General features: G+C 30.6%; 1 protein-coding gene, 1 long non-coding RNA gene and 1 pseudogene across 2 annotated transcripts; all 3 read right to left on the bottom strand.

Moving 5' to 3' along the window:
* Positions 1–4204: 4204 nt before the first annotated feature.
* On the bottom strand, positions 4205–5836 carry LOC107913465 (scopoletin 8-hydroxylase). Its single transcript, XM_016842059.2, has 3 exons — positions 5087–5836; positions 4652–4997; positions 4205–4530 (listed from the first exon to the last, which is right to left on the bottom strand). The coding sequence occupies exons 1-3, from the start codon at positions 5584–5586 to the stop codon at positions 4450–4452; spliced, it is 927 nt and encodes a 308-aa protein (XP_016697548.1). The 5' UTR covers positions 5587–5836; the 3' UTR covers positions 4205–4449.
* Positions 5837–21012: 15176 nt separating this feature from the next.
* LOC107932646 (uncharacterized) lies at positions 21013–22159 on the bottom strand. The gene is made up of 2 exons (XR_001693458.2): positions 22032–22159; positions 21013–21647 (listed from the first exon to the last, which is right to left on the bottom strand). It is a non-coding gene; the product is annotated as an uncharacterized lncRNA (long non-coding RNA).
* A 2280-nt stretch (positions 22160–24439) lies between these two features.
* Positions 24440–25473, bottom strand: LOC107932644 (scopoletin 8-hydroxylase-like; annotated as a pseudogene).
* Positions 25474–26829: the final 1356 nt, after the last annotated feature.

Here is a 26829-nt window from a genome sequence, read left to right on the forward strand (position 1 = left end):
AAGGTATCATGTCCTAACTTACGGGATGTGATACCCCGATATCTCGAGACGAGGAAATCTTTAGCAATCATTTTGATCTAATTCAAGCATTTTTAAAATCGACATTAATAAAAAAGATAGCATTTTAAATCCGTTCCCGGTTTTCAACTATTCGACATTAAGACACTAACTAATCAATTTGGTACCAATTTTGGGCGTGACGAGGGTGCTAATCCTTCTTCACACGTAACTGACTCCCAAACCCATTCTCTCGAGTTTCGTAGACCAAAACACCGTTTTAATAAACTAAAACGTTTTATTAAAGCAAAAGTGATCCGATAACACCTAATAAAGATCGGTGGCGACTCCCGTTTTAATTTTCATTTTCAAAACAAAGTCGATACCTGTTTTTTCAAAAAATGGTTTCGACAATCATCAAACACATTTGTTAGCAACTTAATGGCCCAATGACTTAAATGATAACTTTCGAATGATTTAGTAACCAATTTTTAACTTTTTGAAATTGAGTAGTTAAAGTGTAAACTTATTAATATTGAGTAACCTTAGGTATTTTTTTACCCATTTTATATTTTATATAATCTTTTAGGTGGTAACACATATATCATATAAATTTTCTTCTCTATTTTCTTCTCTAGAATATATATTTGTTGAGAGGAGGCCGACTTCTTCAAGAGTTATCTTCAAAGTGTTGTCCTTTAAGAGCCAATTAACTTCTTAATGAATGATATTGTCCTGAACTAGGGTTCTGTTTCCTAACTCTGATGAGAACTTGAGTGCTTGAAGTTGTCTGGAGAGACAAAAAAATTCAACAAAATAGGAGTGCTTCGTTGAATACGGTTTGTGCATGACACATGACCACTTATTAAGAAAATATGAACATTTACATTCTATAGAGTTTGAACATATGCCCTACAAACATATAAAATACTTGTGGGTAACTATACTACCACTAATTCTAATAAAATTGGATATGGTTGCTACTAATTTAAGTGAATCATGTTTATTTTTTTAATAGGTGCAATTTATGCCGTAAAAATATCAAAATTTGGGGTAAACTTGTGCAAATTCTGGCATGAATGATTGTAATTAAGGCATAGGCGACAGGTGAGGACTTTTGGATAAAGGCAATTGCTATGATATTAATTTGAGATAATAGTTGTTTTGTATTTAATCAGTTAGGATTTTTATTATATTAGATGATTTTGTTAATTTTGGATTTTTATTATGTTTATCTTCTATTTTATTTTAGGTACTTATTATTTTGTATTATGTCTATCATTATAGAGACCTTCTCTCTCTATATTTTTATATATTTAGTTGAATTTATTAGAATTAGATGAAATTGAGATTATTTATAAATTTTAAATTTTTTTATAAAATTATGATTAAATTAACATAATATATAAAAATTAAGGGTTAAATTTATTATTATACTAATTTTTTAATTGACACGTCAACTTGTTTGTGATTTTAACGAGAGTGACCAAAATGATTGAACTAAGTAAAATTAGTGCTCAAGTTATAAACTTTTTATTTTAGGTGCCTAAAATTAAAATTTTTGATAATCGAGTGACTATCTATATAATTTACCTTAAAAATGAAAATGAGAATTAAATCAACAAAACTAAAAGATATATGACATGTGCATGCATTATTACTTTTAAGCATATTAAAATATGGTATTCTAAAATTTAAGCATATTATAGTGTATAATATATTATTTTTATAATATTAAAATATAGTATTTTAATAGCATACAATATACAATTTAGAATACATTTTTTTGTATTAATTGCGAAAATGTACAAACTTTTAAAATAAATTTAATATTTTGTAATTAATACATACAATTAATCCGTGTGTCGCACAGGACAAAACAAATTACCAAAGAACTAATTTAATAAAGAATATACTTAATAACTATACTATTATTGTTATAAGTGAAAAATTATTATAAAAAGTTAAAATAAAAAAAGTCAATTCTACTAAGAATTTAATTGTTATAAAGAGAGTTTACTGTAGTTAATTAAAAATTAGTAAAATTAATACTATCTTTTTAGAAATTTACAATTCGAGATTAAGCCTAATATATATATATTTTAAAATATCAATTAAAAATTTCATTAAAAATCTAATGAAATTTATTAAAGTTGAGAAAAGTCAAAATTTATATATATTGTAGTGAATTACAGCAATGTAACTTGAATTCAAACCACACTTGAGACCGTCCTAACTATCATACCAATACACGAGATTTCAAAAAATATATATTTATTTATGAAAAGAAAGCCAAAATATTGGTCACAAATCCCGAAGTTTACCCATAAATGGACGTCTATTCTTTGGTCGACGGTTTCATTTTCAAATTTTCCAATCAATCTGCTTAACTAATTCGGTTGTCACATATTATCAATTTTGCCCATGAAGATTGTTATCGAAAACTTAGGTTTAAAAGGTTAGATTTTTATTTTTATTTTAATTGCACATAATCTATTTTTATTTTTTATAATAAATATTATTGTGAACGGAATCTTAATTCAATTGTGAATTTATTAAAATTTCTTTTATTTTTACAAGTAAATAAATAATTTATGAAGAGTATTTCAATCTTTTTATTTTTATATAAAATTTAAAAAAATACATACAGAATTTAATGATTTTTTTTAATTTTATCATTTCAACAAAAAAAAAATTTAATTTTATATTATTTTTTATAAATTTATAAAATATTCCTTTTCACTCACATCCCTACATATTGATTCTAAAACAATTTTAATTATTCAATAAACATATAAATTTATTATCAATTTACCATATAGACACTTTGGTATTGTACTCATAATAATATTTTATAATAATTTTTTAAAAACCAAAAAAAACAAACTCTTTGGGTATTTTACTCATAATAATATTTATAATAATCTTTTTAAGAATAAAATTAGCTTGCATGTTTTACTCATAAGATTTTTACTTAAATGATTTTAGAGTAGGATTCTTTTTCCCTTAAAACCATGGATATGGGAATTCATTTTTAATTATCACATATTTCAAATTGGTAAGCTATACAAAGCTAGTATTGGATTAAATTCGAGTGTATTTGATAGATTATTAAAAAAATTTAATTTCATTGAAAATAAAATTTTCAATATTTAAGTAATTTTATTTAATATAAAAATTTCCAACAAAAAAAAACGTTGAATGAGATAAATGAATAGATAGCTATTTATCGCTTAATACAATAATAAATATTAAGTTACTTTTATTTTTAAAAATTTTAATTTTGAAATAAATTATTTTCTCATTTTATTAAAAATTAAAATATTCAAAATTTTATCTTTTAAATTTTATCCAAAACTATTCAAAATAAAATAAATAATACCATATTAATAAAATTAAAATTATAAAAAATAATTTATAAAAAATCAAGATTTAATATTATCAAACAAAATAATTATATATAATTCTTAATTTTTACTAATATATCAAATAATTTTATAATATAAATTCAGTACTTATAAAATTTAATATTTAATTTTTCAATTTATCATACAAACCCTTAATTAAATTTTCCTTGAAATTATATTTCATTTTTAAATTTTTTTATAATGTTTTATTTTTTAATTATTTTTTTACTACAAAAGTTATTAGTCATCCTATTAAAATCTACGAAACAAATTCAATCATATTCGGTGGATGTTTGGGGTTTGGCCAAGGCAATATCTTTGGTCTTTTCTTCATGATATATTATGCCCATCACCCATTTTTAATAAAATAATCTAAACAATTTTTTTATATTTTTATGATCATTTTACAATTTATGATTAAGGTTAGTAATTGTCTTTTTTAATAATGTTGTCTTTAAAATTTGAATCTATATTCTTTTTTTAACAATGCAATATATCAATAATTTAAACAAGTTTTAATCACTAAGTTAAGATTTTGTAAACTTTAAAATTTCATTTCAATTCTCACTCTTTATAAATAATGTGTGCTCTCTTAATCAATTTTATTTTTTTATTATTGATCTAATCGTATTTCATAATAATTAATTTTGATTATAATTATTTTAATGTATTATTTATAATTACAATTATAATTGTTAACTTTTTAAAAAAATATAACAATTTTTTTTATGTTAAATCAGATTATTGTTAATCAAGTCAAAGGCTGAAATAGAGTCAACCTCTTACAAAAATGCACAACATTAAAACTTTAAGCTTTTCTTTTTTAAATTAAACAAATACTAATTACATAAAAAAAAAAAACTTTTGTCCAGCTTTAACACGACGAAGCCGACCAAGGAGTTTTAGTGTAGAAATCACTTAATTTATTGGTAAACGAAGAACTATAATCCAGAAAAAAGATTTCCTTGAATTTTAATTAAACAGAATTAATTTTTTGCAAAATCAAGTGATTTTTTGCCGTCGTGTGCGTTACTGAAAAAATTCTTCATATAATCAGCGAGTATAAACTCTTTGTAAAGAGCATTGCCATCTTTCTCGACCACTTCAGGTAAAGGTGCAATCTTTGCTGTTGCGTTTGGCATTGCAATTAAAATATAAATTAAAACAGTGTAATATTAAGTTTGAGTTTGGGTTTGTATTGAAGGAAAATAGGTCTTAAAAACCTAAATTCAATATTTTGCATATACCTGTATCATATCACCAACATTGATGACCAAGGCACCGGGAACAGGAGGAATCTCTACCCACTCTCCCTTCTTTCCGAATTCCGAGTCTTCTTCGATCTTCACGTATAAACCACCAATTCCATCTTGTAATAAAATCGTAAGTGTACCCATATCAGAATGACGTCCGACTCCGACAATGAGATCCGGATTAGGACAGGTGGGGTAGTAGTTCATGTTAACCATTTTCTTATCAACGAGTACATCAATCATTGAGTCTTCCGGTTTCACCCCCAAATTTTCCAGCAAAACTTGAAGCAAATTTCTTACCATGCTCATTGATGTCCTCAAGTATTCAAGTGAAACATCCCTAAAAAAAACAAATAAAAGGTTTAGCATAAATGATGATAATATGAAAATTGGTTACTCGGATATAGATAAATAGATAGATAATATCACCTGATCTCTTCAGGCCAATTTTGAAGAGCTTCGGCATCATTAGTATATTGCATGCTGATATAATCTTTCCATTCCAATGCTTTCTCTTTCTGTGGCACGAAGCTGGTCCCATACTTCACCAATGGAGTCGGACTAACGTCAGCACGATAAACAGCCTTTTTCTCAGCAGGCAAGCTAAAGAAATCATGGGCGGTGTCCTTAAGAGACTCGAGTAGATCAACAGGAACTCCATGGTTGACAACTTGGAAGAATCCAAGACTCTCAGAAGCTCTAACAATTTGTTTAGCCACTTCTTCGTGCTCGGGGCCACCAAGTTTCGACAAATCAATCGGGGGCTGCCCGTGTTTTCGAGCTCTATCTTTGTCTATTCGCTCTATCGGTGGTTGCATGTAAGCCTGTGGCACCGTCGACAAGCCCGAATCCACCATTCCTTTAACACCATTTCCATCTCGGACAACAAAGTTGAAAAGTGAGTTGCCATCGTCAAAACTCGGAGCCATTGGAGAAATTAGTTGAAGATTGAAGAAAAGGGTTTAATTAACGGAAGATTGTTTGATTGAAGAAAAGGGTTTAATTGACGGAAGATTGTTTGATTGGTGAGAAAATAAGAGGGAAAAAGTCTCTATATATAGAGAGGAATGGTTGAAACTTTCTTGGTAAACGTGTAATTAAAAATTAGATGATAATTGTGACGACGTTGAGGAATTTTTAATCTTGAAATTTTGCAGTAAGACAAGATTCAGGGCGTTTGAAAATCAATGGAGAGGCAAAATTTTTGCCTTTGATTGTTACGCAAACGTGATGAAAGAACGAAGAATTTAAGAAAATATTATAGAATTGTGAGATTGAAGGCTCTCAAGTCTCAAAGTCTATGCTAATCCACTTGCATTTGAGCCAATATATATAAATGAACTTGCAAGAGCTTCTCTGTTACATTTTTATTTGGTTAATTATATCGTGAAGTCTTTTTTGTTCTTGTTTTTTTTTTAGGAAATTGCTAAGTATATATGTTTTATTTCGACAAATTTTTGTTTTAATTGTGTTATGATTCTTCGAAGTACTAAATCAATGGTAAACCATTGAATTGCTTTACTTTTGTAATTCAAAAAAAATATTATAATTTCTTCATTTAACTTTTAGTGTACTTACATTTTAGTCATTCAAATTTTAAGTCCTTAACGGCGGTAGACTGTATAGACTAAATCATCTCCACATCATGTTTATATTTTCATTTTTATCACTAAACTTCTAGGTCGTTTTCATTTTGGATACCGGAAAAAAACTTTTATCAAGTTTTGTTCTGGGTGAAAAAATTAAGGATTAAAGTGAAAAAAAGCGATAGAAACTAAAATGATGTATTAAAAATTGTCAAATTGTACTTGTTTATCCCATTGCCAAAAATTATAAATTACTTTTTTTTTTCAATCTTGAAATTATTTAATTGATTTTGGTGTTTTGAAATTTAAAATTTTAATTTAAAAAAAATAGAACTTTGGACAATGAGGTAAACAAATACAATATGAAAAATATTTTAATTGATTATTTTTGTTTCTACCGCTGTTTCACTTTAATCCAGCGTTTTTTTATCCCCAGACAATACTTAAAAAATGATATTTTTTGGATTGTCAAAATGAAAGTGACCTGGAGGTTGATTGACTAAAATGAAAGAATAAACATGATGTGACATGTATACTCAACCACCATTAAAGATTTAATGCTTGGGTAACTAAAATGGAAGTGTCTCAAAATTTAGGTGATCAACTGATTAGTTTATTCTTAAATCAACTGAAAATGACATTGTTGGAAAGAATAGCTAATTAATTGATAGCGAAATTAAATAGATTTAAGGTTGAAATTTTAGTATCGGCAAACAATAAATTTTAATCATACTCCTGTTAGTTATTTAATTGCAAGATGTGTTTTAATCGAACCTCAACTATTAATTTTTCAATATATTTTAATGGAACCTCAACAATGTATTTTAATCATACTCCTATTAGTTCTTTAATTGCAAGATGTGTTCATTCGTTGGTATAGACAAACAATGTATTTTAATAAAACCTCAATTATTAAAATTTCAATTTAGTTATTTAATTTTTTAAAATTAATTATTTTAATCATTCTCCTGTTGTTAGTTGTGGTTAACAGAAGAACGGGAGATGATGTGTGTTATTTTGTTCGTCTAATAACAAATTTAGACCTCTAATATTTATATATTATATCAATTTCATTCTAAATCTAAAAAATTCAACAAATTTTATCAAGAAACAACTCAATTCTCCCTCACTCTCAACAATACATAGCTCCCGACCCCTCATGTCAACCACCATACACATGCATCTGTATCTTCAACTCATCCTTCATTTTATTAAGATCATGCTTGATCTAATTTTTTTAGTTTTCTTTAATTGCTAGGCCTTGCAATCTCAATCCATCAGAGAAGGAGACTTTTAGGCAGCTTATAACTATTGGAAAGAAAAGGTAGGGAACAAATGTCATATCTATATGTTTTAAGGGCTTGTACGAGATTCAGAACCTTTGTGAATGAAGAAGCCTGCTTGGGTTTTCATGTTGGTTTCAAAGTATCTGACTAACTAATTAAAATTTGGCTTGCGAAGCTAGATTGCTTACTCTGATGCCATGTTTTTTGGAAAAGCCTTCCGCATACATTTCGTTTCAACTTTAATGATTGAAATACTATTAGAAGAAATAATTTCGTTCTAACTTATGTTAGAATAGACGTTAGATCAAAACAAATTATAGGTAAAGGAGAGTAAGGGGCAAAGTAAAGAGAGAATTAACACATAATATTTGTTAACTTAGTTCGGATGTACCAATCTTATTCCATGGATAATTTTATTCCACAAATCATCTGGATCAATTATTGGCTAAAACCCTAACTACCCTTACATTAAAAAAAACTGCCCACAAGTAACATCACATTACTGCTTATTTATAGGCCTCTTCAAGTGATTATCCAATAGTGTTTTAAGAAACTTTAAACTCTAATTTAAAAGCTAAAATCATCTAATAAATTATCTTGGTATTTATCACATAAAAACCTTGATAAACATGTCTTACAATAGCTTCAAAACTCTTTCAAGGGATAATGATAAGCATTTGAACACTTTAAGCTTCATCCTTCTCTTCCAAGTCAATAGACTCAAAAATAATCTCATTAATCCCATCTTCAATGTCCATATCTCCTCATTTGCTGCTAAACAAAATTAAAGCAAAAGCCATGTAATTAAAAAGTCAAACATGTCAACACTAAAAACTTTGACTATACAAAATTGTTATTTTATATGTTGTTCGAACATGAAATGGAATAAGAGAAACAATCAAAGTTCTAACAATCTCCCTCTTTGACATTTTGACAAAACCAACAACAAATAATTAACACACAATTTGAACAAATTAACGAAAACTAGAATATATCTCCCCCTAAGAAATAGAACCATGCTCGACCATACACTTCCCTTGTGAATATGATTGGTCATCACATTGTCAGCCAAGCATACACACATTTTCCAAAGTAATTTCTAAGAGATATAGAGCATGACAAATAATCCACACAAGTCCCATCTAGTATCAACAAAAACCACAAACAGTAGCATAAAGAGAACACCAGATAAGCAACAAATCAACATCTATCGTATCTACCATTTGCTACACCATATCGACTCTGGCAAAGCATAAAGCAACAATCATTAACAATCATCATCCTCATTTCGAACATTTGCTACTACTTCTCCCCCTTTTAGGCAAAGATGTCAGAGGAGCTCCCCTTACGGAAATTTTCATTTTTCAAGACAAATCTTTCAATCAAAGTCTGCTACTCTGTTACATCCTGCTCTATACCAATTTTTGTTGTAACAGGATTAGAGACATGTGTATTTTCTTCATTAACTGACTCATATTCCTCATGTACTTCCATTCACTACTAAATTCTACTACAAACCAAATAAAAGAACTTGCCAAAACAAATCCAACCACCATATCGAAAATCATTCCACAAGCATAATTAAAACAACTGTAATTAGCATAATTTGGACCGTGCAGCTTGCATGTCCAAACAAAAATGCTGATGCAATGTGTATGCTGGTTGACGGAGGGTTGGGAGTGTGTATAGCCGATGGTAAGAGAGGTTCTGGTTGTTTCTTGATAGAATTTGTAGAATTTTTTAGATTTAGGATCAGCTTGATAGAATTTATAAACATTGGAGGGTTAAATTTATTAGTAGGACAGTAAAAAAATCCAAATCATCTTTCCATTGATTAAAATATTTAATTTCAAAAAATTGAGTGACAAAAAAAAATTAATAGTTGAGCGATCAAAACTTCACCAAGAATTATATCACATAAACCACTTATTAAAATTTAATTTTGTTATAATTGATTTTTGAATTTTTTATTTTCAATAATAAACCTTTTTAGACTAGTAAATATTTTGTTATAAATTAGATTGGACCTAGGAGTAGGTCTAAAGTTTAACAAGAAGAAAACTAATTCAATGATCAAAATTCCATTATACAATGTACTCTTTTTATATGAAATTATTAGAAAACTAAGGTACGTTGTGAACCAAATGGTTTTGCTGATGGCCCTGCTAAAGTGGGAGCGTCCAGCTCTCAAATCTTTTATTTGTTGAGTAGTGTCATTGTTATTTTTGGTGTGTGCCATCTCTTTGCCTGACTCTTGTGTTTCATGTTTGCGACTTTATTGAGGTGTGTCGTTGTTTTGGTGTGTGGCATCGTATGCCTGGTTCTAGAGTTCCATGTCTGCGATTTTGTTGAGGTATGCCAGTGTTGTGATTAGTTGTGCACTGCTCTGGTTGTCTTCGATGTTAATATTGTGTCTGCTCGGTGCATGTGAGTCATGTATGCAACTAAGGACATATTTGATAAAGTATTGAAAATTTTAATCAATTAAAAATTAATATTTTCAACAAATTAATTTTAATCGCATTTAATAATCTCATATAGATCTTTTTTTCTACAAAAAAGTGTAGAAAATGATAAGTAGTTAGGGACCTACTTATCACTTAATAGAGAAAAATTTAGTGGTTTATTTTATTTTATTTAGTTTAAGATTATATTACCCATTATCAAACAATTAATTATATTCCGTATTTAATTTTAAATAAAATATCAAACATATTTTATTACTTAAATTTAATATTTAATATTTAATATTTAATATTTATTTTTTAATTTTTAATTTATTAGATCATTAAAAAGTAACAATTATATAGTCGACCTAACCCTAATTTATATACAAACGAAGAACATTCTATTTTATATTTAAAATTGAAGTCTTTGACCAAATGACCAACTAAAAGACAATTCAAAGATGGAAGACGTTGTCATAGTCTTGTGTGTTCATTCAAAGTCATTGTTACGAATGGTCTTAGAAATTTTATAATCACGAGAATGCCAAAAATTGAATCTTAAAACTTTCTTAAAGTATTGCCACTGATTAAGTTAATCAAAATTTTTTTATACCATGTCTAAATTACTCACATGATATCCTTTTAATTTCTATAATAAAGTCTATATATTAAGTGCGTTTGAATTCACATATTTAAGAGATTTATAATAGTAATAATATGATTGAGAAACTCGATCTTAATCAAATATTTAATAAAATATATGTCATGAAACTGGAGCGAAATTAGAATATTGTTTAAGAGAGGCCAAAAATAAATAATAAAATTTGAGAGGCCAAATATAAATTTACTATTATTAAATTGTAATCACATAAATTTTAAAAGGACTAAAAAGAGAATTGTACCACATTGGGTAGTGTTGTGCGGAAGCGTGTGAATAAAATTATTGTACTAAAAAATCACACTAAGTTCAATTCCCAGGAAAAAGAGGTGGATCACGAGGATCACTTAAGTACCAAGTCTTTCCTAGCTAGAATATCCCTTTATCGTAATTTAATAGCACAATAAATCATTACAATCACACTCACAAAATATGGAAAAATAAATAGTAAAGAACACCAGAATTTTAACGAGGTTCAGCAAATCTTGCCTACGTCCTCGGGCACTACCAAATATATTTCACTTCAAAATACAAGTGAAACTTTACAAATAGGGAGAGAGAACAATGCCTTAAGTAGAGAATGACAAATGTGAGATGATTAGAATGAGCAATGGTTAGGCCTATTTATAGTTGAGGTTCAAGGGCCACCTTGCAAAGTCCCTATACAATTAGGGACCAAAAATTGCTATTATTCCATGCCCAACACTAAATAAATATTTGGTGCCCATAACTTTGACCTTTCCAAGGTATGGGTAGGTATGGGCAAGGTATGGGCAAGGAATGTGTATATTCTAATAATCTCCACCTTGAAGATTTGATTAGGATAATCTTATCTTCACACAATTTTTTCTGCCTTTGACAACAATACTTGATAGTGCCTTCTTCAACTGTTAAACTTGCAGGATATTGATCAAGTTCAAACAATGTTCGAACTTGGTTGCTATTACTACCTTGGTCATCATATCTGCGGGATTATCTGCAGTCTTGATCTTCTGAAGACAAATTTCCCCTCTTCAATAATTTCCCGCACAAAATGGAATCGTACGTCGATATGCTTTGTACGTGCATGATAGACTTGATTCTTTGCTAAATGAATAGCACTTTGACTATCACAATACACGTTAATATGCTTCTGAACCAACCCCAAGGTTTTAGCCATACCTTGTAACCAAATAGCCTCATTTACAGCCTCTATTACAACCATGTACTCGGCTTCTGTTGTTGACAATGCAACTGTAGACTGTAATGTAGACTTCCAACTTATTGGTCCTCCAGCAAGTGTAAACACATAACCGGTGGTTGATCTTCGCTTGTCCGAATCACCGGCATAGTCAGAATCAACGTACCCAATAACATCTTTACCAATGTATTATCCTGCTTGAACAGTAATCCAACATCCACGGTCTTCTGAATATACCGTAGAATCCATTTCACAGCTTGCCAATGTCCTTTTCCAGGATTATGCATATACCTGCTCACTATACTAACTGCCTGTGAAATGTCGGGTCTTGTACACACCATTGCATACATCAAGCTACCCACTGCATTAGAATACGAAACTTGCAACATGTATTCTCGTTTCGTATTCGTCGAAGGAGATAGTTGTGCAGAAAGCTTGAAATGAGAAGCCAACGGGGTACTTACAGGTTTTGTCTGCTCGTTGATGCCAAACTGCTGTAGTACCTTCTTCAAATACTGCTTCTGAGACAAGATGACTCTATCATGAGCTCTATCTCTCCATATTTCCATGTCGAGAATCTTTTTAGCTTCTCCTAGATCTTTCATCTCAAACTCGAGATTGAGTTAAGTCTTCAATCTTTCAATCTCAACTTTGCTCTTAGATGCTATTAGCATATCATCAACATATAAGAGCAAGTATATGAAAGTTCCTTCTTGTAGCTTCTGAAAATACACGCAATGATCAAATTTACTTCTTGTGTACCTTTGCCCTTTCATGAACTGATCAAATCGCTTGTACCACTGCCTCGGAGATTGCTTTAATCCATAATGCGACTTTGTTAGTTTGTAAACCCAAATTTCTTTTCCAGCAACCTTGAATCCATCTGGCTGAGTCATATAGATTTCCTCTTCCAAATCACCGTGTAATAACGCGGTCTTCACATCAAGCTGAACTAGTTCAAGATCATATTGCGCAACCAAGGCTAGCAAAATCCGAATAGACGAATGCTTCACAACTGGAGAAAACACTTCATTGTAGTCTATTCCTTCTTTCTGAGCGTAACCCTTTGCTACCAATCTAGCCTTGTATCGAATTTCATTTTTACCAGGAAATCATTCCTTCTTTGCATATACCCATTTGCATTCAATTGCCTTCTTTCCCTTGGGTAGTGTCACCAACTCCCAGGTCCTATTTTTATGAAGAGACTGCATTTCTTCATTCATTGCTTGCTTCCACTTTACACCATCAGGGTTACTTATTGCTTCTGTGTAAGTAGAAGGAACATCATCATCTGCAATTGGAAGTGCATAGGCCACTATATCATCAAAGCGAGCAGGCTTACGAATCTCTCTTCTTGACCTCCTATATGCAATTGAATCTTGTTGCTGTAGAGGTTATTGGGTAGGAACCTCTTCATCATTTATCCCTCCAATATTAACTGGATCATCATTAACCTTTTCAAGCTCCACCTGCTGCAAAGTACTACTGGTTTTGTCATCCTTTTGTGAATCCTTGTACTTTAACATGGTTGATTTATCAAAAGTCACATCTCTACTGAAAACAATCTTCCTTGTATCAGGACACCAGAGACGGTATCCTTTTACTCCATCAGTTATACCCAAGAATAATGCTTTCTTTGCTCTTGGGTCTAACTTAGATTCTTTTACATGATAGTATGCAGTGGAACCAAATACATGTAAAGAATCATAATCAGTAGCAGATTTACCAATCCACATCTCCATAGGAGTTTTTTCATTTATTGCAGCTGATGGCAAACGGTTAATTAGATGGCACGCATATGTGACTGCCTCAGCCCAAAATTCCTTGCCCAATCTAGCGTTGGACAACATACACCGAACTTTCTCCAATATAGTCCGATTCATGCGTTCTGCCACCCTATTCTATTGTGGTGTATCCCGAACAGTGAAGTGCCGCACAATGCCCATATCTTGACATACTTGTAGAAATGGATCATTTTTGTACTCAGTACCATTATCTGATCGAAGTCGTTTGACCTTTCGACCAGTCTGAGTCTCCACCTTTTTCTTCCATTTCAGAAATGCATCCAAAAATTCACTTTTTCTTTTCATTAGATACATCCATACTTTTCTTGAATAATCATCAACAAAAGTAACAAAATAGTGCATACCTCCTAAAGACGCCACTTTGGTAGGTCCCTACACATCACTGTGAACGTAGTTCAGAATTCCTTGTGTATTGTGAATTGCTGGACCAAATTTTACCCTCTTTTGCTTGCCCAGAACACAATGTTCACAGAATTCCATTTTGCAAGAATTTGCACCTTTCAACAAGCCTTGCTTCGCTAATGTCTGTAAAGCTTTTTCACCAGCATGTCCCAATCGCATATGCCATAATCTGGTAGCCTCTGAATCTACATCTTTTGTAGAAACTGTTGATGTTGATCCAATAACTGTACTTCCATTTAAAAAATACAAGTTATTTCTTCTTGTGCCTTTCATCACTGTCAATTGCCTAGCTCCTACTTTTAGTAATCCATCTCTCAAAGTGATTGTGAGCCCTTTAGATTTTAGGGCCCCTAATGAGATGAGATTTTTCTTCAGGCTAGGTACGTAGCAAACATCTGTCAAAACTTGGATTGAGCCGTCGTGATTCTTCAATTAGACTGTACCCACTCCCATTGTCTTGCAAGCACTATCATTGCCCATAAGAACAATTCCACATTCTAGCTTTTTAAGACTAGAAAACCAGTCTTATTAGGACACATATGGTAAGTACATCCTGAATCCAAAATTCACTCATCCGTTTGACATGCCATTGCCATGCCAACCAAGCTAAAGTCTGACTCCTCATCATGCTCCGCTACACATGCATTAGAAATAGCCTTGCCCTTTTGTAACTTAGGACAATTCTTTTTCCAATGCCCTTTTTCACGGCAAAAAGTACATTCATCTTTGGCGGGTCTCCCTTTGGACTTTCCCCTTCTACCAGATTTACTACTGTGTGAACGACCTTTTACTGTTAAGACTTCTGCAGTTGTATCTCTGTGATCTCTTTTATCTTTCTTTCGAGTCTCAGATCTATACAACGCACTACAGACTGCATCAAATGTGATCGTGTCCTTTCCATGAAGCAATGTGGTGGTAAGATGATCATATTCATCAGGAAGGGAATTCAACAACAATAATGCCTTGTCTTCATCTTCAAATTTCTCATCCAAATTTAGCAAGTCTGCTAAAATTTTATTGAATGAGTTCACATGGTCATTCATCGACATACCGGGTGCATACGTGAATCGTTAAAGTTTCTTTTTCATATAAAGCCTATTTTCAAGACTTTTCGTTAGAAACTTTTCTTCCAGTGTATCCCATAACTTCTTCGCTGATGTCTCCCTCATGACAGAGTACTTTTACTCTTTGGCCAAACATAGGCGGATTGTACCACACGCCTGTCTATTGATCTTGGCCCACTCCTTGTCATCCATCTTGTCAGGTTTTTCTTCAAGGGCTATATCTAGCTCTTGCTGACATAAGACATCCAGGATCTCACATTGCCACATACCAAAATTATTGGTACCGTCAAATTTCTCTACTTCAAATTTTGCATTTGTCACAGTAGTCCTTGCTGATGACGATGCTGGTGCCATTTTTCTCCTCAATCCCAACTACTGTATACGTGAACAGTACTGTATACGTAAATAGTGCCGTATACGTAAATAGTGCCATAAATGGTCGTATTCCCCAAGTACGAATCTGGCTCTGATACCAATTATTGTGCGGAAGCGTGTGAAAGAGTAAAATTATTGTACTAAAAAATCACACTAAGTTCAATTCCCAGGAAAGAGAGGTGGATCACGAGGATCACTTAAGTATCAAGTCTTTCCTAGCCAGAATATCCCTTTATCGTAATTTAATAGCACAATAAATCACTACAATTACACTCACAAAATATGGAAAAATAAATAGTAAAGAACACCAGAATTTTAACGAGGTTCGGCAAATCTTGCCTACGTCCTCGGGCACTACCAAATATATTTCACTCCAAAATACAAGTGAAACTTTACAAATAGGGAGAGAGAACAATGTCTTAAGTAGAGAATGACAAATGTGAGATGATTAGAATGAGCAATGGTTAGGCCTATTTATAGTTGAGGTTCAAGGGCCACCTTGCAAAGTCCCTATACAATTAGGGACCAAAAATTGCTATTATTCCATGCCCAACACTAAATAAATATTTGGTGCCCATAACTTTGACCTTTCCAAGGTATGGGTAGGTATGGGAAATGTATGGGCAAGGTATGGGCAAGGAATGGGTATATTCTAATAGGTAGCCTACCCGGTCTCCATCTCTGTCGTGGAATGTTTTATTTGTATAAACAAAACAAAATTGGGTCAAAGCATGCAGCTCGTAGTCGTGAAAATATTAATTGCATTTGTAGTAAAGAAAAGGAGAGTTTTAACTTATATTAGTTGAGTACAAAACGTAACAGGAAGCTGCCAAGGCAGAAGTCATGCATATATATATGTATATGATCAATTTATGCTTATGCTTGGTTGGTATTTTCAATTTTTATTTATTCTAAATAAATTTAATTTTACTCTTTTGATTAAATAATTGAAATTTATATAATAATATTGTCAAAATATTTCTGTTAAATTAAATTATGTAGCATTTTTAAAATAAAAAATCGCTCACATGAATAATATTATATGTGTGGAAAGCTAAATAAGCGAATACAAATATTAAGACTTTTGATCATTGAAAATTAGTTTTCTTCTTGTTATAAAACTTCTAATTCTGAATTTGAGGTTGTAAGAATTAGGACTTTTTTTTTATATGGCTTCCACGGAATGCGAGTAATTTTTTGTTTAGAAAAATGCTATATAATCAAATTAAACAAAATTCCTTTTGCAATATTATCAATTGTAGTTTAATTATTAAATAAAAAATAATGATTAAATTATTTGAATTAAAAGTAAATGGGTTAAATTTCAAATATGTGATGAGTATAAGGATCGGGAGTGGAATTAAAATATTTGAAGATGAACATGCTGTCGGGATTGGGGTGATTATTTGTGACATTCGTGGTCACTTGATAAAGGGTCTCACCGGGTTTGAAAGGGCGTCGGTTAGTCCCAAAATAGTAGAGGCTTTCGCGGTCAAGGAGGCTTTGTCGTGGCTGAAATTTTGGTATCTTGATCATGTTGTTTTCGAGTCGGATTATATGTCGATTGTGCATGCATTGATTCAATCCGTAGTTAATGACTCTAAATTCAGTTGTTTAATTTTTGATTGTTTGGTGCTAGGTTTGTCGTTTCAACACTTATCCTTTTGTTGGGTTCGTTGGTTGGCTAATAGGGAACTCATTCACTCCCTCATGTAGCCTTATTACATGCAAACCACATTGAATAGATTGTTTTACCTTCTTCCTTTTTAGAACATTTGAACGTTAATGATTTGGTGAGCTCGTCTGATAGGGATGGAGGATGATAGGTTATGGGTGCATGGGATGAGCTTGTTGGCTCGGGTTTAGTGACCCCCATTAATCATTTTTCAGTTCTCACATTCTTTTGGGATTTTGAATACATGTGATTTTCCCCCCCAAAAATCAAATATAAAAATACTAAAATAATAAATATCAAATATTAAATATAAAAAAGTATCAAGAAGAATCACTTGATTTATGAATAACTCTAAATTTTATTGTAACATATTAATTGAGTATTCCGAGTGTTAATATTGTATTAACCAGGTCCTTCCATCAGCTTAGCCATCCAATTAAATGTTAAATGTCAATTCTAAAATCATAGGGAGCATATTTAAACCACACGAGTCAAACTATAAACACATATGTTCCTACCCATTGATAATTTAGATATGACGTATTAAACAAAAAAAGAAAGAAACAATATTGATAAAATTTAGAGGGAAAATTTTTTCTTCTTTTTTTTAACATGTTGAATCTAAATTATCTATACAATAGATGCTCATCTATTTATAGTTTGATCTATATATTTTAAATATATTCCATGTCATTTTAGAACCAAGATTTAACATTTAAACTAATGATTAAATTGAAAAAAAAATTATCTTGAGTTTTATATGAAACAAACAGTACTTTGAATTGTTACTAGAAAAGAAAAATTAATGGGAGTTAATAAATGCTTTAGTTTTATGATTGAAAATTTGGGAAAATAAAATGATTATTTCTTTTACAGTTAAGAGAAATAAAGGATGCTAAGTTAAAAAGAAAAAAAAAGAGGCTGCTAGGCTTGGCCTAGTTTTTGAAGATATTCTTCATGGTAAATAAAAGCAAGCACAAGAACATGTTTGATTCTAAATTAAGGAAAAAGAAAAAGAAAAAGAAAAGCTTGTCTGGCTTTTTAAATAAATAGTTTAATAATTTAATATTTTAAACTTGTTAATTTATAATAAAAAATAAATGATTGATTTTTTTCTATAAAAATTGTGAAAAAAAGTAGATAAGAAGTTACTTATTGTATAATTTTTTTTATATTTTATTTTAACATTGTATTATCTTTTAAAGATTGACTTTGTTTAAAATAATATCAAATATTTTTTCTAAAAAATAATATTTTTATAATTTATAATTTGCATTTATCAAATGGTTTATTTTTTAAAATAATATACTAAATAAATTATAATTTAAATTTAGTAATTAATTTTCAAATTTGTGAAACAGTCTCAATTGGCTTGAAAAATAAAAAGTCAAATAAATAAGATGTGGGATAATTTCTTGACCTATTTATTATGATAAGGAAACCTATATAAATTACCCTATAATATTATATAATATTTCATATAAATATATAAGCTTAAAGGGATTGCTTTTTTTTTTCTAAATCCATGTTCAAGGCTTAATATTTTTATCCAGCATGTGGACATATAGGTGATCCAAAAATAAATGATAACTGAAAACTATATAAAAATATTGTTGATTTCAGAAATTCATATTTGTTTATACATCCAAAAACCCAAAATATTTTTATCGATATTATTGACAGTGCAGAAAGATGTAAGTTTAAGTGTGTTAGTTAATATGCGCTTATCCTCTTATTTAAGAATTGAGAAACATTATGAGTAATTCTAGACATTATATCAAAAAATAAGTTTTAAATTTGGCTTAAATGCAAAATTAGCCCTCAAACTATGTTGGTTTTCTCTCTTAAATAGTCAAAGTTTTTTAATTAAAAGTGGAACATAAACTATCAAATTTGTCTCATTTTATTCTAAAATACAATACCAACCAATAAAAACGCAATACTTACTATGTTCTTATTGGATGCCATACTTTTTGGATAAAATAAGACAAAATTAATAGTTTAAATACCGCTTTTATGAAAAATAATTTTAGGTACTTAAGTAGGAAAAAAAAAAAGAAGTCAGGACATAGCCAAGGGTAGATAGAGGTCTTGGCCTCCCTTGACTCAATATAAAAAGTTGCTTTATAGCCCCTCCCTAAAATTATAAGATTAATTTTTTAATTAAATGGAAAAAAAATATATTTTAATCCTTTTTATATATTTTTAATACAAAATTTTGAACTTTATTCTTTCAATTTTATAATCTTTATCTCGATTCCTCCTTCGCTCTTGTTTAGAGTATCAATTTTGTAGTTAAGCATTTAAATTCCAATATCCAAATTTTTTTATTAAAATAATTATCCCATCTCATAATTAAACTTAATTAATAGGTTCCTTAAAAAAACTTGAGGTCTAAAATTCGAAACGTACTCCCCCTTTACCTCCCATACGTATCTAAATGGAAATTAATATATAGAGATGAAAGTCAAATACATGTACTCTTTGAAAAACTTTCTTTGTTGTTGTTCTTTCCCCCCTTTTTATATGGGCTTACTATAATTGGAATTCAATTAAGCATCCAAATTTCAAATTCTAAGACTAATCAAAGTACAATTGAGTGTAATGGTATTTGATTAATTTGCAAGTTATTCAAAATGGATCATCACTCATCCCCTTCTTTACAATCTTATCGTCTTTATTCAACTGATACAATTATCTTCTGAACATAGATTTGATTATCGTTTTTCCTTAACACCTTGACTTTTATAATTTTTACTTGCAGATAAATACATAATTCCCAGAAACCAGCGTTATGATTAGTGTTGGGAGGAGTAATGTTGTTGAACTAGAATGACAAGTTCATCCTTATTTTATTTGAAGGAGATTTCATTTTTTTTAACATTATTAGAATTTTGGATTCTGTTCTAATTAAATTCATCCCTGGTTTCTAATATTTAATCGGTAAAATAAGGGTTAAAAGTTCAAAAAATTTAGGATTTCTCTTTTGATCACTAATTTTGGATTTGAAGTTTCAAGAAATGAACTTTTCTTAATCAATAGAAACGAAGTGATTCTTTTCTTTTTTGGGTTTTACAAATTTATAGATGTGAAATGCTTATGTTTTTAAAAGTTGAAAGCTTTGGTTAGAAAGTTTGAGGATTAAAATGGTAGAATTTGTAAATGTGAAGGGTTAAATTTATTGAATTGTTTAGAATTAGGATCAAGTTGATAGAATATGTAAGTATGGAGGACTAAATATGTTATTAATTTAACAACGAGTGACTAAAATAGGAACAAATTTAAATTTTAATGCTTGAATTAAAAAAAAAATTGAAATTGAATGACCAAAACAAAAACATGAGCATAATTGAGTCAACATTTATATAATTTACCCTAAATAATTGTGAATCTCAATTACTAATAAATTCTTTTGATTAAAAAATACAAATAGAAGAGATGTGGTATAGTACCTAAATCATCATTTTATTATTGTAAAGAAAAAATAGTTATGCTATTTAAAGCCCTTCTATAATCAATAGCACCATGAATAGAATTTATGTAATACTTCATTTGGAGTTGATTTGTGCAAACTCGAGAGATTTCTTGTCATCATGTGCTCTCTGAAAAAACTATTCATGTAATCTGAAAACTCAAATTCTCTATAATGAGTTACTCCATCTTTTTTCACCACTTAGAGGTAATGGTGCAACCTCTTGAGTTGGTAGTGGATTTGTAAATATTGGTATCGACACTTTTAATTTTGTACTTGTGGTGCGGACTTTATGTTAAGCACTTTTGTACATTCCATTACTCCATATCAATAAAAACAAATTTAAAACACAATAATTAGGAATTAGATTAAAGCATAATATTTTTAAGTTACGAATTCTTGAAATTGAGAGAAGTATCAAAGTAAGTTTTATTTAGTACCTATAACATATCACCAACATTAATAACTAAAGCCCCGGGAATAGGAGAAATCTCTACCCATTCCCCATTCTTTTCCATATCTACTGTTATAGGCTAATTTTGGGCCCATTTACATTAAACCCCCATAAGCCCATTTACATTACAATACCCGGAGCCCAATAATCTAAACCCATTTACCTCTTTTACAACCCAAACCCGGTTGACCCATTAAACCCCTACCCAATACCATTAACCCACTTAAACCTCAGCCCGTTTCATAACCCCAAAACCTAACAAATTACTAAACCCAAATACAACCCAATAACTAAACCTACCCGAGCCCACCTAAGCTAACCCAACCTAACCCAAAACCAGACCCAAAACCCCAAGCCCAACTAATACATCAGCCAACCCAAAATTTAAACCCCATTACAACCAACCCAAACCCCAAACAATACCCAAAACCCGAATGACCCACTAAACCTAGCCCAATAGCCATCACCCTAACCCTAATCAGCCTCCATTTGCCTTCTGCTGCCCACTTGCGCCCCCAACCCTACAGCACCGGCCACCTGCCCTCTGCGCCCCCATACCACTGTCACCTCCACCGTTCAACTGCTCCTGCAAGACAAGAAAAGAGACAAGACAGCAAACATTAAATAAAAGTGTTGTAAAGGCTATAAAAGCCGATTTAGATTTCTGTAAAAGGGGATTTGGCAATCTTAATGAAAAAAAACAGATTTCAACAATCAAAAATACAAAAACCCATTCGATTTTTGAAGTAAGATCTCAAAATCCATTAGCATCCAAGTAAGGGACATCATCAAAATCAAGCCAATATCAGAGATAAAAAATCAAAAGCTTTAGAAAGAAAAAAACCTAAGGTGATTTCTTTTTTCCTTTTTTTTATTTCGTTTTTTTAGGCTATTTTCATACATATAATACAAAAACAAATATAAAAGATAAGATACTAAAAAATAAAAAATATATATAAAAATTTTTCACCTTTCCCGGTGGTCGGCGCCGGCGCCGGCGACGGTCCGGCGATCGGACCGGTGCGCCCCTGGCTAGAAATCGCCCCAGCTCTCCTCTCCCCTCTCCCCTTTACTTTTTTTTTCTTTTGTTGCTGCAAATGAGGATTTTAAAAAAATTTAGGCCCTTATATAGCCTCCCAAAACGACGTCGTTTTGAGGCTGCCCTTTAGCCCAAAAACGACGTCGTTTTGGCCTAACCCGTTTGTTGACCCGACCCGCTCCAAGGATCCGCGTGTTTTTCATTTGAGAGGCTAATTGTACTTTTAGCCCCTCTGCTTTTTCATGCCTTTACAATCAGGTTCTTTTTGTTTTTAATTCGGCCCTGGACTTTGTCGTGATTTTCAATTTAGTCCTTAGCCAAGCGCAGCGTTTTAATAGTCGGGAATATCGCGCTTTTGGCGCCCCACAATTTTATGCGCTTTCTAATAAGTCTCTTCCTCCTTATTTTCTTTTAAATTGGTCCCAAAATTTAGTTTCTCAATTCAAATTCGTCCTTCTTTTTACTTTTTCTCGTATTCCTACTTTAATTTTATTATTATTATTATTATTATTCATTAGTGTATACTTTATGTACGTATATATATGTAGTAATGTTTTATTACTTTATTTTTATATTTTTATTATAGTAGTAATTTTTATATCTCAATATTATTATTTATATTATTATTATTGCTTTTTCTTTCATGTCTATTTTTTGTAATGCTATTATTATAATCTTATTTTATTATTATCATTCTTACTAAAACATTATTATTATTTTACCATATTATTTTACATATTATTGCTGTTATTAAATTACCATTATTATTATGCCTATTAATAATATTATTAGTACTAGTGCTGATTCTCACTTAATACTTATACGTGTATATACATGTACGAATTTATGTATTACATTAATAGTTTTTATATATATATGCTTACCATTCCTAATATATATATGTCGTATATGTTTATGTATATATCATATATGTTTTGTAGATATTATGTATCTATACTTTCAATATTATTAGTTATATTTTTATATACTATTCTAGGTACATATTTCCATATCATCTTATGTATATATTCTTAAATACTATTATATGTATAAATATATAGATATTTTTAGTACTTATTATAATATTTTCTTATTATTATGTATATTATTTTTACTCATTTCTTCACTATTTTATTTTATATTTTTAATACTCTTATATTCTTATGATGTGTATATTATTATTTTATTTTACATATTATGTATATTTTTTAATATCATATTATTCATGTATTTTATTATATATGTATATATCTTTAATGTATATATAGGTATATCTTTATGTAATATTAGTATTGTTATTAATATTAAGTATGTTTTTTTAACATTATAATTATGTGTGTATATGTTATGTAAATGTTTTAATATTATATATACGTATTTATATATTACGGATATATATGCCTTTTAAACCTTGTATTTATGTATATATCATGTATATCTCATTATTACATTTATTTTATTCCTATTATATTTATTATTAATATTAATACATATATTTTACGTGTATATATATTTTTATATAGCATTATTTTATTATGCTCATTATTTTCCATATTGCCACTTATTATATTGTTAGGTGTTATTTGGTGTACATATATCTTTCTATTATTACTATTATTACTATTATTATTATTGTGTGTCTATTATATATGTATATCGTATGTGTTCATTTTAAATATGTTATGCATATATATATTATGTACCTATATTTAGCATTATCATGTAAATATGTTTCACTCCTATATTACGTACATACTCCTAACATCATCATTATGTATATGTATTCATTGTTTCTATTTCGTGTTTAATTCTAGTATTACATTTAATATCGCATATGTCTTTGTTATTTTTAATATTATTGTCACACTTGTATTTGCTTCGATATATTTCTAGCTCTGTCATTTATTTATTTGTTTTGCATGACTTCGAAAATCATATTCTTGTTTTCTAATTGATTTCAATAATCAAGGCAACATACCGATTTAACATTAAGTCATCGATTTCATCGCTATGTTGGGTGAATATCAATTGACTCGTGTTAAAGCGGTATGTCCTTCTAAAAAAAAACATAAAAATTAAAGGTTCTCGTGTTTTGGTCGGATCACGATTAAATCTTACATTGAACTCGTATTTTTGAAAATCAAGACAACACGTGTTTTATAAGATACCAATTTTGGGCGTCGCGAGGGTGCTAATACCTTCCTCGCGCGTAACCGACTCCCGAACCCTACTTTTTCTCTGGATTTTTACGTAAACCTAAACTCAGCCTTCTTTTTGTTTTAAAAATAAATTTATTAGGTGTTCGATCACACCCACAAAAGGATCGGTGGCGACTCCCTTTTATTTCAAAAATTAAACTTCAGTTTTCAAGTTTTCACTAAATCGCCACAATTAGCGACCGAAAGCAAAAATTACGTTGCTACATCTACATCTTTTGAGACCTTTACATATAGGTCGCCAATTCCATCTTGTAGTAAAATTGTAAGAGTTCCATAGCAGAATGATGTCCTACACCAACCATGAATTTAGGGTTAGGACATGTCGGATAAAAGTTCATATTAACCATTTCTTTTCGATGAATGCATCAATTTTAGAGTCATCTAGTTCCACTCCAAGACTTCCCAGCAAAGCTTCAAGCAAATTCCTCACCATCTCATGTGATGTCTTCAACTATTGAATAGCAACATCCCTACAAAGAGAATATGGATATTTATATCAATCTCTATTAATTAGATTTCAAAATGCAGAGCATATATAGTTCATTACCTGCACTCAATAGGCCATTGTTGAAGAGCTTCAGCATCATTTGCGTAGGCCATGCTAACATAGTCTTTCCATTCCAATGCTCTCTCCTTCTCAGGCACAAAACTCGTACCATACTTCACCAATGGTGATGAGCTCACCTCTTTGCGATAAACAGCCTTTCTCTCAGCGGGCAAGCTAAAGAAGTTATGTGCAGTTTGCTTAAGGGAGTCGAGTAGTTGTATGGGAACTCCATGGTTGACAACTTGGAAGAATCCAAGTGTCTCAGCAGCTCTAACAATTTGATTGACAAGTTCATCATGGTCAGGGCCATCGAGCTACGACAAATCAATCGGTGGAATCTCACATTTGCTTGCATTTTTCTTATCAATTTGCTCAGCGGGTGGTTGAATGTAAGCCTGGGGCACCTTTGATATGCCAGAATCCACTATTCCTTTGACGTCATTTCCATCTCGAACAGCAAAGTTAAAAAGGGAGCTCTCGTTATCGAAACTAGGAGCCATTGGAGAAATCAGTTGAAGATTGAAGAAAAGGGTTGTTTAATTGACGAAATACTGTTTGATTGGTGAGAAAATAAGAGGGAAAAGTCTCGATATGTATAGTGGAGAAATGGTTGAAACTTTCTTGGTAAACTTGTAATTAGAAATTATATAATTGTGACGACGTTGAGGAATTTTATTCTTAAAATTTTCCAGTAAGACAAGATTCAGGGCGTTTGAAAATCAAAGGAGACTTGTAATTAGAAATTATATAATTGTGACGACGTTGAGGAATTTTATTCTTAAAATTTTCCAGTAAGACAAGATTCAGGGCGTTTGAAAATCAAAGGAGAGGCAAAATTTTGGCCTTTGATTGTTACACAAACATGACGAAAGACTGAAGAAATAGAATTGTTATATTGAAGGTTCTCAATTCCCAAAGTCTATGCTAATCCACTTGCAAGAGCTTCTCTGTTACACTTTTATTTGGTTAATTCTCTTTTATTTCTATTAATTTTTGTGTTAGTTATTTTATAATTCATTTGCATATAAATGTGAAGTATTACATTTATTTACTCGTTATTAAAATAGTTGATTTGACCATTAAATTAGATGTTATATTTTATGTGACATAATTCAAAATGATAATGTTAAAGAAAAAAAATGAATATTGTGAGAATGAATGTTGTAAAAATTTTAGTTTTGAAATTTTCAAAATTTTTATAGAAGTTTTATGGTTCACTCTTTCTTTTTCAATTTTACTTTTAAAAGTGATGTGATAATATTTTACTTTTCTTTAAATGTTTCATTTTAAATTATACCACAAAGATTTTATATTTCATTTAACCGTTATGTAAAGCCCAAAAATCTGCCCGGGCCCATACCAGCAAACCCCCCCACTTGCCCACTTGCGTCGTTGCCCCATGTGCGCAACCACTCAACCTCGCACGCCTCTGCTCCGCGCCAGCCTCCACGCATGCCCATCACCGTCTGCACCCCATGCCTCTGTCACCTCCATCGTGCCCATCCCAAGCAAAGAGACAAAACAGAAACAATAGGAAATTAGATGAAAATGGGTTATAAAAACCCGAATCAAAAATTGTACGGGGGGCTTTTTTTTTCTTCTTTCTTCTTCTTTTCTACTTTGTAAACAAAAAAGAGAAATTTACAGTCTTCAATAAATAGATAGCAATGATTGTTAAAAACAAAAAGAAAAAACAAAAGGTTGTATTTTTTTTTTGTTCCTTTCGATTTTTACATACATATACATATATTTCTTTATTTTCTATCTATTTAACATAAAAATATACAACAAATAAAAAAAACAAAAAATAAATTTTTTACACGCTGTGGCTGGCGCCGGCGCCGGCGAGCCTCCGGTGGCCGTCCGGTGACCGGCCCCCCTGGTCGGATTTTCCTTCCCCCCTCCCTTCTCTCTTCCTTCTCTCTTCCCTCTCTCTTCTTTTTTTTCTTTCCCTCTCCCCAAA

The sequence above is a fragment of the Gossypium hirsutum genome, chromosome A01, assembly GCF_007990345.1.
Source record: "Gossypium hirsutum isolate 1008001.06 chromosome A01, Gossypium_hirsutum_v2.1, whole genome shotgun sequence".
NCBI lineage: Eukaryota > Viridiplantae > Streptophyta > Magnoliopsida > Malvales > Malvaceae > Gossypium > Gossypium hirsutum.

Coding starts and splice junctions, on each gene's coding strand:
- LOC107913465 (XM_016842059.2), bottom strand. CDS start 5,586: ATGGCTCCGAGTTTTGACGATGGCAACTCACTTTTCAACTTTGTTGTC. Junction 4,998..5,086: donor AATTGGCCTGAAGAGATCAG/GTGATATTATCT, acceptor TGTTTTTTTTAG/GGATGTTTCACTTGAATACT. Junction 4,531..4,651: donor ATGTTGGTGATATGATACAG/GTATATGCAAAA, acceptor CAAACGCAACAG/CAAAGATTGCACCTTTACCT.